The following is a 13482-nucleotide window of genomic DNA, read 5'->3' on the forward strand; positions in this document are numbered from 1 at the left end:
ATCAAGAAATAAATTACAAACCAGAAAAAGCCCCATTCTAAAAAATGCAGATTTGATGCATACCAGGTCTGCCTGGATATTTGGGGGTACATTATTCTAACCAGGGAGCTCTGGTGGCCTAGTGGTAAGGAGCTGCACTGCCTACCCAAAGGCACGTGGTTCAAATCCACCAGCTTCTCTGTGGAAGAAATAAGAGCCATCTACTTCCATGTGATTTACTGTCTCTGAAACCCAAAGGTAGGGCCAGCTATTGAGTTGGTACCAACTTGACAGCATATAACAATTGCTATAATTTCATACCATGATATTGTTGTAAGGTGCCACTGAGCTTTTCCCAACTCATAATGATCATATGTAAAATAGATGGAAACATTTGCAAGCCCTGTGCCATCCTCCCAGATGGTTACTATGTTTGAGGCCATTCTAACAAAAACTTTGTCAGTCCATTTCATTGAAAGTCTTCTTGTTTTTCATAGACCTCTTCTCAAGTATTATGTTCTTCTCTGGAGACATTGAGTCCCTCATGATAGCATGTCCCAAGGTTGTGAGATAAGTCTCACTATTCTTACTTCTAAGGAACATTCTAGCAACACTTCTTTCAATGCACATTTGCTCATTTTTAGTATTTTGGCAATTCGTGGTGCAATCAATATCCTCCACCAACAGCATGATTCAAATGCAGCAGATCTTCTTCAGGCCTCCTTACTTATCATCCAACTTGCACTTGTGTATGAGGTGTATACCATAGCTTGGGTCAGGAACACATTAGTCCTTAAAGTGACTACTTTGTTTCTCAGCATTTTAAAGAGGTCTTTTACAGATGATATTGTACATTTTGGTGACATAACTTCTAGCTCCACAGCAACATGCAAGCCATCTCAGGACACCAAACTGGCAGACCATTGGTAGAATATCAAGATGTGCCAATAAAAGTTTCTTTACCCTGATAATTGTACAAAGATTGACAGGTAAAACTAATACTACAGACATAATATAAACCACAAATTGAATTTCTAGCCTTCGAGTCTATTCTTGTATATAGCAATTCTCTAAAACAGAGCAGGATCGCCTTTCCAGGACTGTAAATCTTGACAGAAGCAGACTACTACAACTTTCTCTGACCTTTTGATTATTATCTCGGTTTTTAAAGAAAAAATATTTTAAAAATCCAGTTTAAAAAAACCAAATATTGTCTATCACTGAGAGGGTAATTTTAGCCTATCATTTCTTTTAACTCATATGTACATAATATATGCTGGAGACTTGGACCTACGATCACAGCCTGATTACCTAAGACCCAGGGATGTTGATGCTAACTTGTAGCCATCCTCCACTGGGTTTCTGAAGTCATAAGTCTTATTATGAGAAGATTCTTTCTGCAGAGCTACTGCTAGATTCAAACATCTGGAACTGAGCAACTGTTTGGTTAGCCCCACAGCACGCTACAGATTAAGCCACCAGGGCTCCAATGTTGTTGTTAGGAACCATCGAATTGAGTACTTCTCATAGCAACCCTATGAACAACCAATCAGAACGCTGACCTATCTCTTCAACTTCATCATCTCTGTCATACATGAGTCCATTGCTGCAGTTACTATTTCAATCCATTTGAATGAGGATCATCACCTCTTTCACATGCCCTCCACCTTTCCAAGCATGATGGTGCTCTCCAAGGACTAGCCTCTCCTAACAACTGTCCAAAGTATGTCAGACAAATCTTTGTCATCTTTGTCCCCTGGGAGCGCTCTTGCTACATTTTAATCAAGACATAGATGTTTGGTTTTTTGGCAGTTCATGGGATATTCAGTTTTCTTCTCCAACATGACAGCTCAAAGGAGTCATTTCATCTCTCTTTCTTATTCATATATACATGTGTGTGTGTGTGTGTGTGTGTGTGTGTGTTGGTGTTATTAGGTGGTGTCAAGCCATGTATGACTCATAGCAACCCTATGAACAAAAAAGAGAGAGATAGAAACACAGAGATATAGAAGAGAGATTATATGTGTGTGCATATGTAGATCTAGGGAGCTCTGGTGGTTTGAATCCACAAGATAAAGACGGGCAGTCTCATCCTGTTTGATTTATAGCCCCTGAAAACTTCTGAAGGATCTGCTATTGGTTGGTTCCAACTCAAAGGAACATAACTACATAAATTGATCCAGATCTGTATATGGATGGATATATATCTTCAACTAAACTAAACTAAACTCATAACCATCAAGCTAATCCTGACTCATAGTATCCTCCCCATTGGGTTTCTGAGATTATAAACCTTAATTGGAGAGGACTGCCCATCTCCTTCCCACAGAGCCATTGGTGGATTCAAACACATGTAGATGTGTAGACTTTTAATTAACAACATACATACCAGCAGACCATGCCACCAACCAGACACACACACACACACACGTGCATGCGCTCTAAACTTTTAAAAAGTTGACATTCTTTGCAAGTCTGCTGAGTTAATTCTAAGCAGCCCCCAAATTTTCACTTTCAAGAACATTTGGTTTATCTTATCTAAAGAGATATATTTCCTCCGGGTTAAAGCTTATGCCTTCTGGGGCCTGAGGGTGCCCTGTTTCATGAATCAGGCTGAAGGGCGTTACGTGTGGCCACACTTGGGAGTCTGAATAGTTCAAGAAACCACAAACAGAGCCCTCTCAGGTTGGGTCTTACAGAGGCCACGTCTCTGCAAACTTCAAAAAACTAAAGTGCATCAGGACCCACTGTGTCTTAAGATGCCACCTAGGAAGCACAGGTGTGTTGTGCTCTTTTGCATCTAACCTTCTCTTTTCTGCTTCCTCTAATTACATCCCTTCAGGATGGTCCATTAGCACACAGTGATTGAGGAGTTTGGAACTCTTCTTCTGTTCACTGGGAAACAGACAGAAGGCATGCCGTGCAGGGAGCGGAATTGTTTGTCCTTTTGTGACTTGTCTAGCTCACCCGCATGGTTGGTGGTAACTGCCGCCATACTTTCCATTTCCAGATTCAATTAAAGTGGACTACACTGGCCCCATGGTCAAAGCAGTGTGTCGGAGGCATTTGTTGTGAGGTATTTCTATAACTTTCAGAAAGGATTTTTAAAAAGCTCATGTTCATTTTCTTTCCTGAGACAAGAACCCTTTTTCTTCTTATGTTAAATGTCATTGAGTCAGTTTTGCCTCGTAGAAATCCTGTGTAGATCAGAATTAAACACTGCACGTCTTGAGCCAGCTTTATAGTCATCACTGTGCTTAAGCCTATTATTGGAGCCACTGTATCAATCAATCAATCATTCACTCAATCAATCACATGGACAGTCTTCCTCAGTCATCTACTTGACCAAGCTTGATGTCCTTCTCCAGATCTCCTCATACCATGTCCAAAGTCCTCGATACTAGGTGTCCCTATCTTTCCCTCAAAGAAGCATCCTAGCGGCACTGCTGCCAAAATAGAGTTGTTCATTCTTCTGACAGCCCGTAGTATCTTGAATACGCGTTACCAAAAGCAAAACTCAAAGCCATCAACTCTTTGGTCGTCTTCCACCTTTGTAAAGTAGAATTTATTGAACCTTGCTATGTGCTTCCATAAAGAGGGTAACAAGATGAGACTCCAGGGCAATAAAAGACTTATTGGGTCTCCTTCAAGAACTGACATGCCAGTGGGTTAGCCAGTCCTTGAACCATGTTTAATGAGAATGGCTTTGTTTTGACTGCTTGGCTTTATCTCGTGTTTTCTATGATTGCAGGCCCGTCAGGTATGGATCTCTGGCAGCTGCTGTTGACCTTGGCACTGGCAGGCTCAAGCGATGCTTTTTCTGGAACTGAGGGTGAGTTCTTTTGTCCCATTTCCTACTCCCTAAGGCTTTGAAACAGTGCTGAACTTTTATTTGTTAAGTACAAATTCTTTGGCCGATTTAATTAAAAGATGCAGTTTTTAAGTAGTGACAAGAAACTTGTGTTATCTTTAAAATCATAAACAAGGGGGGCCATTTCTAGGCTTTTTTCGGAGGGATAGCAGTAGGCAATGCTTGATGTTTTCACATCAAAATAAATGTGCCAGCCATGCTGAGAGCATGCATGTGGAAGATAAGCCAGGTCACTTGGTCCTTCAGCTCTGGGAGAGATGCTGAAAAGGCTCTGAGAGGTTATTAAACTAGTGATCAGTTAGTTCATCTGTGATTATCATCACCATCGTCATCACCATCATCGTTTCCTAAGCTTGAATTTAAAGCCCTCTAATCCTGTTGTCAGAGAGCAGAAATTACAGATTTAAAATTATTTCACCCATCATGCCCTCGCTGCTAAACGTTTAACTCATTATAAAGGAAGAGATACCAGAATTAAATGAATAATTTACCCAGAAGTCAAGAAACTTCCTTAGCCAAACTTTTGACCTACCTGCTTGTGGCATCATCCACAGGAAGCTGAGCTGCTAAGTCAAAGTGGTGCTTGTCTGGCGGTTAGAAAGCATCAGTGAGTCTGCAGGAGAAGGATCTCCTCTCGTGCAGTTTACAGCCTCAGAAACCCAAGGGTGGGTGAGCTATGAGTCATTCCTAGTTGATGGCAATGAGTTGTGAGCCCCTTGCAGAAGTCTTAGCAATGAAGGGGGAGAAAAATGTAGGGAAAGCTTTTGGGGAATTCCCCCCCGCAAAAAAAAGAAGAATAAATGCACAGAAGACTACTAGATATGCCATCTTGTGTTGTTTGCTGGTTTTCTTTGCCTGAGTTTCAAAAGAGGAAAGAGACAATATATTTCTCCCAAACCCTGGCACTATTCTCTGTGAATGCTTCATGAGTAACAGACACCCTAACCCCCTGGGCAACTTGTGCTGGAGAAACACAGTTGAACAGCAGAATTAACACCTCCTCTCTGACCTATCCAAAAATAAACCCATAATAGTGATTGGCCCAGGGTGGCCAGAGTAACCAAGAAAATGAGAAGGATAAAATGTTATTTTACTTCTTGAAACAATATGAAAATATTTATAGAAAAGTAGTCATAATTGTTTGAAATATTTTTGGGTCTCTCTGGTGTTAGAATGTCAACATTATGCAAGTCAAACACAGAATTGTAGACTCTGTTTCAGCAGCTTTTCTCGTGACTGATTTTAAACCCTGGTTCTGGGCCAAAGAATTACTGCTGAGATCCTCTGCTGTTTCAGACTCAGGGCACTATCATCTTACTTTCTTCCCTAAAGAAGCCCCTGTGACATAGTAAATAAATGTCAGGATACTAACCAAATGATCAGTGGTTCAAATCCACCAATTGCTCCACAGGAGAAAGATGGATTTTTTTTTCAAGTAAGAATGAGTTTTCTCCATTAAAATGGCTTTCACTCCACAAAGCAAGACTTGGGGAAATTTTTTAAAACCTGTGAAATAAAAATTATTGCAAAGGAAAACTTTAAGGGAAATGTAAAATACATTTCTAGCCAAGGGATTAGTACTCAAATTTGATTTTAAATTTGGAGGATCAGGAACTTTAACATTGTTGGTAAGTCTTGGATGTCATAAGAAGAAAGGACAAGCTGCTTGGTTGATTGGTTGGTTGGTTAGTTGGTTGGTTGGTTGGTTGGTTGGTTTCATTTGGGGTAAATAAAGTATAAGAAAATGTGTGTGGTTTTCTGGTAGTCTACTGGCAAGAAGCTTCGCTGCAGTCCCAAAGGCACTTGGTTTGAGGCCACCAGCTACTCTGTGGGAGAAGGATGAGCAGTCTTCTCCCATGTGACTAACTGCTTCTCTGGTGTGCAGTCCCCTAGGGTCAGTTCTGACTCTCTGGTGTGCAATAACAGTAACAGCATGAGTACTATACATACTAATTTAGCAAAGGAAAAAGTTTTCATCTTCCTTTTATTTATTTATTTTATTTTTTTTTTTTTACTTTAATGGGCTAACCAAAATTTCTTTGGAATATGTGGCTATTCTAGAATAGTATCTTCTCATGGCCAGGGGAGCCTTGCAGATAGGGTGTGATGTTTACATAAAGAGGAGTGTGGGCGTCTGTGCATGTGTGCACGTGTGTGCATCTGCCAGCCCGGGCTGCTTGTCTGATAGATTCAGCCAAGAGGATGAGCACGTGACACGGTTGATCTCAGATGACATTCATGGGCCACATGTTTGTTTGTTTATCTGCTAGGTGCAGACTGTAGTTAAGTAATTTTATTTTTATTTTCTCTCCCATTGAATAAGGCAGACTAAAAATATGAGGGAGGAATTAAAGAGAGAGAGACATTGTGGTAGTTTCACAGGCCAAGCACTTGGATTCACTTTGCTTCGTGCAAGATGTAGGCGTCATTGATAAGTAATCTGTGGAAGCATCCCAGCTGGGTCTCCTGGGAGTCCATGGAGATGAGAAATCATTACGTCTGAGGCAAGTTGACACTTTAGACCTTGAGCAGATGCTTGAGCAGATGAACCCAATTAGAAATATCCTGGCCCTGAGAGGACATTTTAAATTGAGTCTAAATTGCCCTATGGGAAATTTAATGAAAATAAACACACAACACTTTCATCTTTGTAGAAGCTGGTAGTAGAGGCTTTCTTACTAGATGCCTCTCATCCCTTAGTTGGGGATCTGTATCTGATCCTCAAGGCAGGTTACATATCCTCAGGGAGAACTTGTTCTAGAATCAGGGATGACTAACAATGTCTCATTTTCCAAGGTTTCACAGTATTGTATTGTCAAGCGATTGCATCAATCCTGCTTCTGAAATGATTCTGTCAATGAGAAATGTAAATAAAAATTTGATTGATGGGTCTAAGTATTCCCAAAGCGAGAAACTGTCAGCTGGGAGCTCTAGTGACTGTGGTAAGTAATTGTGCTGCCAAATCAAAGGCATGTGGTTTGAATCCACCAGCTGCTCTGGGGGAGAAAGATTGACAAGCTCTCCTGGGTGATTTACTGCCTCTGAAACTTGCTAGAGGGCCAACTATGAATCAGTCCATTCTGATTCGACAGTACAAAACATTTGTCATAGACTTGCTGAAATGCCTCTGATGTATCAATCAGTGGAGACGTACTGTTCTCTTAGACTTTGGTATAAGTAGATAAATGCCTGACCTAAATCAGTTCAGTCTAGATAGGACATAAGGAACTTCTAGAAATGAATGAGAGACTATAGAGCTGTAAGGTCTAGGTTGTGTGGGGGAGCCAAATGGTCAAGAGGCTCCTGAAAAGAAGAAATGCAGGTGTATCACGATAGTTTATTCAACAAATTTATTGTACAGATTGTACTTAAGTACTTTCTATTTACAAAGTTCGTTTGAGTCTAAGACCGTGAGAACTATAATGATTCTTCCCTCAAAGACCTCATCCTGAGTTAAGAGATCATATATCTATACATAAGATTACAATAAAGGCAAAAACACTCAAATTCATTTCCACCAAGTCAGAACTAACTCAGAGTTGACCCTCCTTTGGGTTCCAAGAGGCTGAAAATGTTACAGAGGATCTTTCTGCCATGGAGCAGCTGTTGAATTTGAACTGCCTCCCTTGGGATTGGCAGCACAATTCCCTAACCACTAGGATACCAGAGCAGTATATATTCACTATTAAAATAGTATCTTGAACTAGTATCTGTAATAAGAAGAAGAGAAAGTCAGTTCTAGCTCTGTGAATCAGAGAGAACTTCCTAAAGGAGACTGTGTTATTTCAATAGAGACTAGAATATTGGGTTAAGAATTTAAAAGGCTGAGCAGAACAGGAGGATCTTCCAAGAAAAGCTTATAAGATGACACAGGAAACAGCATAAACAACATAAAAATGTACAGGTGGTAGGTACAAAACAGAGGACAATTCATTCTTTTATTGAGTTTACACTATGTACAGTTCACCGTGCTATGTAATATGTCTAGAATGTGTCTGTTTCCTGCGTTTGACATTCAATAAATAACTACGGAGAACTAACTTTGAAGGCATAAGGACTAATTTTTCCAGAGAGTTTTGTGATAAATGGGCATTATTTTTGTAAGTACTCACTTTGGAAGGGAAATATAATCCAGTAGATTTGAGTCAAATTATAGGACATCTAGAGATGGCAAAGGCTTCATGGAGAAATCAAGACTTTTTGGGTCTTAAAGAGTGGGTAGTGTTTAAAGAGAAAAGAGGCAGTTACCATATCTAACATGCCATAGTTCTTCATTCAGCCTACACATTTAACAACTAGTTTGTAGATTGAGAAAAATGCTAAGATCTTAAGGGACTATATTGTCTTTATGTAATAGTAGATTTATATAATGTTGTTGTTTTTAGGTGCCATTAAATCGATACAACTTACAACGACCCTATAGACAACAGATCTAAATCTTGTCCTATCCTGTGGCAGCCTCACCATCTCTGAGAACTTGAGCCCATTGCTGCAATCATTGTGTCAATCCATCTATTTGGGGATTTTCCTTTCTTCTACTGGCCTTCCGCCTTTCCAAGCATGATGTCCCTTTCTAAGGAATAGCTTCTCCTAGTGACATATCCAAAGCATAAGAGATGATTCTTTGTCATCCTTGCCTCCAAAGAGTACTGTGGCTACACTTTATTGTAGACATATCTGTTTGTTCTTTTGTCAGTCCACCTTTCCAAGCATGATGTCCCTTTCCAAGGAATAGTTTCTCCTAGCGACATGTCCAAAGCATAAGAGATGAAGCTTTGTAATCATCATCCTTACCTCCAAAGAGTACTGTGGCTACACTTTATTCTAGATATATCTGTCTGTTCTTTTGTCAGTCCATAGGATATTCAGCATTCTTCTCTAATATTACAACTGAAGGCATCAATTCTCCTTCTGTTATCCTTATTCATTGTCTAGCACTCAGATGCATAGCAACTGGTTGAAAAGATCATGACCTGAATCAGGCTCACCTTAGTCTTCAAATTGGCATCATTATTCTTCAGTATTTTAGAGTGGACCCTGATAGCAGCCTTGCCCAAAGCAATGGATCTCTTGATCTCCTGACTGCTGGTACTAAGGATACTGAATGCAGACATAAGTAAGATGAAATCAGTAAAAATTTCAGTCCTTTCTTCATCTACCATGATGTTCCCTGTTGACTTAATGGTAAGGACCTCTGTTTTCTTTATGTTGAGATGTAATCCATAATAAGGCTGTAGTCTTTGATATTCTAAAGCAAGTGCTTCCGTTACTCCTCACTTTAAGTAAGCAAAGTTGTATCATCTGTATAATGTAAGATGTTGACAAATCTTCGTCTGATCCTGATGCCACATTCTACTTCATAGAGCCCAGGTTCACCAAATATTTGCTCAGCATCCAGAGGGAATATATTTTATATAATATTTACATATCCCACCAATTGACATTGAGTCAATTCTAACTCATGATGACACTATAATGTGTCAGAACTGTGTTCTCAGTGGCTAGTTTGTTGGGACTAGATCATCAGACTTTTCCCAGAATCCCTGTGGGTGAACTTGAACCTTTATACTTTTGCTTAGCAGCCAAATATGTTAAACATTTGTACCACCCATGGACACCTGTGTGCACTGATGTACTTTGCCTAGTGCATGTGACTTGAAGCAAAACACAAAGTTAGCATCTTTTTTTAAGTTAGCATTTTTTCACTATAAAGAGCAAGTATGAAAACATCATTTTATCATCTTCTACTGTCAAAGTAAAAAACGTATAATAGGAATGAAAAATCAGGTCATGAAGGAGCTTGAAACATGAACCCACTGCCATCAACTTTATTCCAACTCATAGCAATCATGTAGGTCATTGTAGAATTGTCCATGAGGTTTCTGACGCCTAAATCTTTACAGAAACAATGTCACATCTTGCCTTCAGGGGAAGCTGATAAATTGAACTACATCTTGGTTGCTAGAGTACAATCATTGTGCTCCTTGGAAGCAAAGATGGTGAGACATTTTCTCTCCTACTTTGGACATGTTGCTAGGAGAGTTTAATCCTTGGAAAGGGATATTATGTTTGGAAAGATAGAGGGTCAGAAAAGAGAAGAAGACCCTCAATGAAGTAGATGACATGATGATTAAGCAGTGGGCTCCAGTGTATCAGAGATGATGAGGATAACATGTGATAGGACAGAGTTTAGGTCTGTGGTTCATAACATCACTGTGAGTTGTGCGTGACTCAATGGCACCCAACCTCATCAAAAGATCTAGTATTCCCAGAATAATTATCTCTGTAGACCTTAGTTTTCACCACTGTAAGGTGACATCACACTTATTTGAAAGAAAAGATCAATTCACATTGCTAATAGATAGGAAATAATGAGACTTTGAAAAGAACATTTCATTTTTAAAAAATAAACCCAACTGAAATACATTTGAAATTCCACAGAGCTCTACAGTACTGCCAAGATACGCTGAGATAGATTCCAACATTCAACTATTTGAGTCATGGTCACAGTTAATATATTATAAAGAGTATTCCTGTTACATGTTTTTGAGACTGGACAATTTAAGGCTTTTCATTTACATTGGAACTAGAAGAAAAGCTACTGTGGTTTTTACCATGATCTTAAGGAAAGAAGAAACCTTGTAGCCTGTTTTGATATCATGGCCTGAATCCTAATTCATCAACAACTTCATGTCCTTCTGGTATCATATGACAACAGGTCAAACCATTCCTGATCATGTCTATCCAGATGGTGACAACAGAAGATGTGAGGGTGAACTTTTGCTAATGATAGCACAAAATGGTCTTTAGCACATGTTTACTGAACATTTTTATGGAGTCAAGGATGAATGTTGCAATCTCCTGGTCTAGAAAAGAAAGAGGACAGACCAGAAGGTAGACCTCATCAGGTCATTATAGGGATTTAACCTGTGGAATAATATTCTTGGATATCCATCTGGAAAAGAATACTAGTTACTAGATGAAAATGGATTTAAGGAGGAGTGAGTGTAGAAGAAGGTGGTTCTAGTGAGTCAGGAGAGAGATAAGTGGTAACTATCGTGGTCAGAAACAAATCAACCAACCAATGGAAGCACAGACAGAGCAGTGTCATTGAGCCAGAACTGCCAATACTTGGAGTCCAGTTGCATGTGGTTTTCTGACTTTAGGAACTGCCAGAGCTTTCCCATTTTCTAGTTAGTGTTATCAACATCACTGATGAGTCACTTTTAATATGGTGAAGTCCTGGAACAGAACACAGAACTCAGCTTATTATTAGTAAAGTGGTCCTTGCCCAGAACAGCACTCAGTCAGGGAGGAGGCATCCTGACACTAGATGGTAGCAGGCTATCTAGCTGCCTTTTCTTTTTTGTACCGTTTTTATACCACTTTTCTTGCCTGTACCTTCCTCCTTGCCTACAGCTGTTCAGTATGGCTGCGGTATCACTTAGGTTCTGTGAAGTAGGGGTTCAGGATGGGAACGGTGGTCTGGAACTTCTTATTGGAGTCTTTGGACATTCATGACTAGAACCCGAAACCCTTACAAGTCCTCCAACATTTTATCACTTGCAAGTATATTTAACTCATGAAATACCATAAATTATATATGCATGATGAATTGAGAACAATTAAGCTTGGTGCTGGGAAGAATTGGGGAAGTTGTTTTGGCTTACATTGTTGTACTTGTTATGTACCATCAAGTCACTACTACAATAGCTTTGAACCACTATGCCTTATCTTGAGTCAGTCTTGCTCTCTCCCACACATCTAACCCCATTACCCTAATTATGTGTCAATCCATCTCACCTGGGATCTTCTTTGCCTTTTCTGTCCCTCCACCCTTCTAAGCATGATGTCCTTCTCCAAGGACTGGTCCCTACTGCCCAGAGTATGTGAGACAGAGCTAGCCTCCAAGGAGCAGCTTAGTTTCACCCTCTCCAGAGCAGATTTGTTTGTTCTCTTGTCAGTCCATAGTATGTTCAGTACTCTTCTCCAGCAGAACTCAAAGACATCACTTCTTCTTATGCCATCCCTACTCATTTTCCAGCTCTCTGTTGCATAGTAAATCATTGCAAACACCATGGTCTGAATTAGGTGCACCTTACTCTTCAGACTGACATCATTGCTCTTCAGCACTTTGGAGAGGTCCCTAATAGCAGATTACCCCATTGGAATTTGTCTTTTGATTTCCTGGAGGCTGGTGCAAAGATTGTTGATTGTGGGGCTGAAAAAGCTGAAATTATTAATAACCTCAGTCCCTTTTCCATCACTCATAGTGCTGCCAACTGGTGAGAATCTTTGTCTTGGCCCACTGGTGAAAATCTTTGTCTTCTTGATGTTGAGCTTCAATCCATATGGCAAACTACAATCCTTACAATAGATTCATGACTCACCCTTACAAAACACCTGGCAGTGTAAGTGATTAGGGTGCTTCTCTGCTAATTAGTAAGTGAAAGGACTAAGACAAGTCAAAACTAGTCAGAATCTCAAATGTTACAATCACAGTCGCCAGTGATGTACTACTTACTAGTTAGTAGTCCTTCACTTAGACTGCCAAAAGCTAAGGATGGGTCAGTCCTGATATGCAGATCCCCACATCATTTGGTTCAGTGATGCTCTAATTATGGGGTAGACAACAATAGTGTTGATATAACCTACTTGAAGCAAGATGCTGGCAAGGACTCCTATTAGGGGGACATAGCTGGTCTTCTGCGTCTGGCTAGAAGCTCTAGCAAAAATCAGTTGCCATGGAGTCAATTCTGACTCCTGGCAGCTTCATGTATACAAAATAAAGCTGGTTCCCTAAGATTTCCATGGCTGTGATTTTGGGGAAAGACGTTATCAGATCACTTCACAAAGCACCTCTGATTGAGTTAGAAGTACCAGCCTTTCAGTTGGTTATTAGTCAAGTTGTTATTAGACATCAGGTTGATTCTGATTTGCTACATCTCTGTGTTTGACTGAGCAGCTACTCCATTGGGTTTTCTTAGCTGTTACCTGAATGGTAGTATGTGGCTAAGACTTTTATTCTATTACACCTCTTTGGTGAGTTCAAGCTGTGGACCCTGTGGTTAGTAATTGAGCACTTAACATTTGTACCTCCTAGGAACTCTGATTAAAGGCTAGCCTGATTTAACTGTGAGGAAGTTCATACCCACTTTAACCCACCCAGTCATTCCAGAGCACCTCTGTCCTAAGAAGAGCCTCTGAAAGAACCTGAGTGGAAGGAAGCACTGGTCATGCATTGATTAAGTGCTTGCTGCTAACCAGAAACTCAATAGCGTGAAGCCACCAATTGCTACAGTGAAGATGTAGCATTCTGCTTCCATAGAGACTTCCAGCTTTGGAAACCCCATGAGAAATTCTCCTCTTCCCAGTAGGGTTGCTGGGCATGGAAACTGACTTGACAGACCGGTTTTGTTTTTTGGTATTTGAGGGTGCAGATGACTTGGTTTGTTTAAGTCTATCAGGTATCTTCTCAGGGCTGGCTCAGTCTAAAACTTAACTCTACTAATAAGAATTAGAGAGCCGATGGGGTAGGAAGCGCTCGAGGGGGCAGAAAACATGCAACACTTTTCCACTACTCGGAATATACTCTGAGAATATGAGAACTGAGGCACAAACTGAGATTTGTA

The 13482-nt window shown here is 40.2% G+C and overlaps 1 protein-coding gene across 1 annotated transcript in view; it reads left to right on the forward strand.

Annotated features, from left to right (window-relative positions):
- Positions 1–3720: 3720 nt before the first annotated feature.
- GHR (growth hormone receptor) overlaps positions 3721–13482 on the forward strand; it is a 208871-nt gene continuing 199109 nt past the window's right edge. Inside the window, exon 1 of the mRNA XM_006889556.1 lies at positions 3721–3811. Coding sequence (XP_006889618.1) covers positions 3721–3811 — 91 coding nt within the window. The remainder of the gene's footprint in view (positions 3812–13482) is intronic.

Source organism: Elephantulus edwardii, unplaced genomic scaffold (assembly GCF_000299155.1).
Source record: "Elephantulus edwardii isolate Elephantulus edwardi_28Jun2011 unplaced genomic scaffold, EleEdw1.0 scaffold00079, whole genome shotgun sequence".
Taxonomy (NCBI): Eukaryota; Metazoa; Chordata; class Mammalia; order Macroscelidea; family Macroscelididae; genus Elephantulus; species Elephantulus edwardii.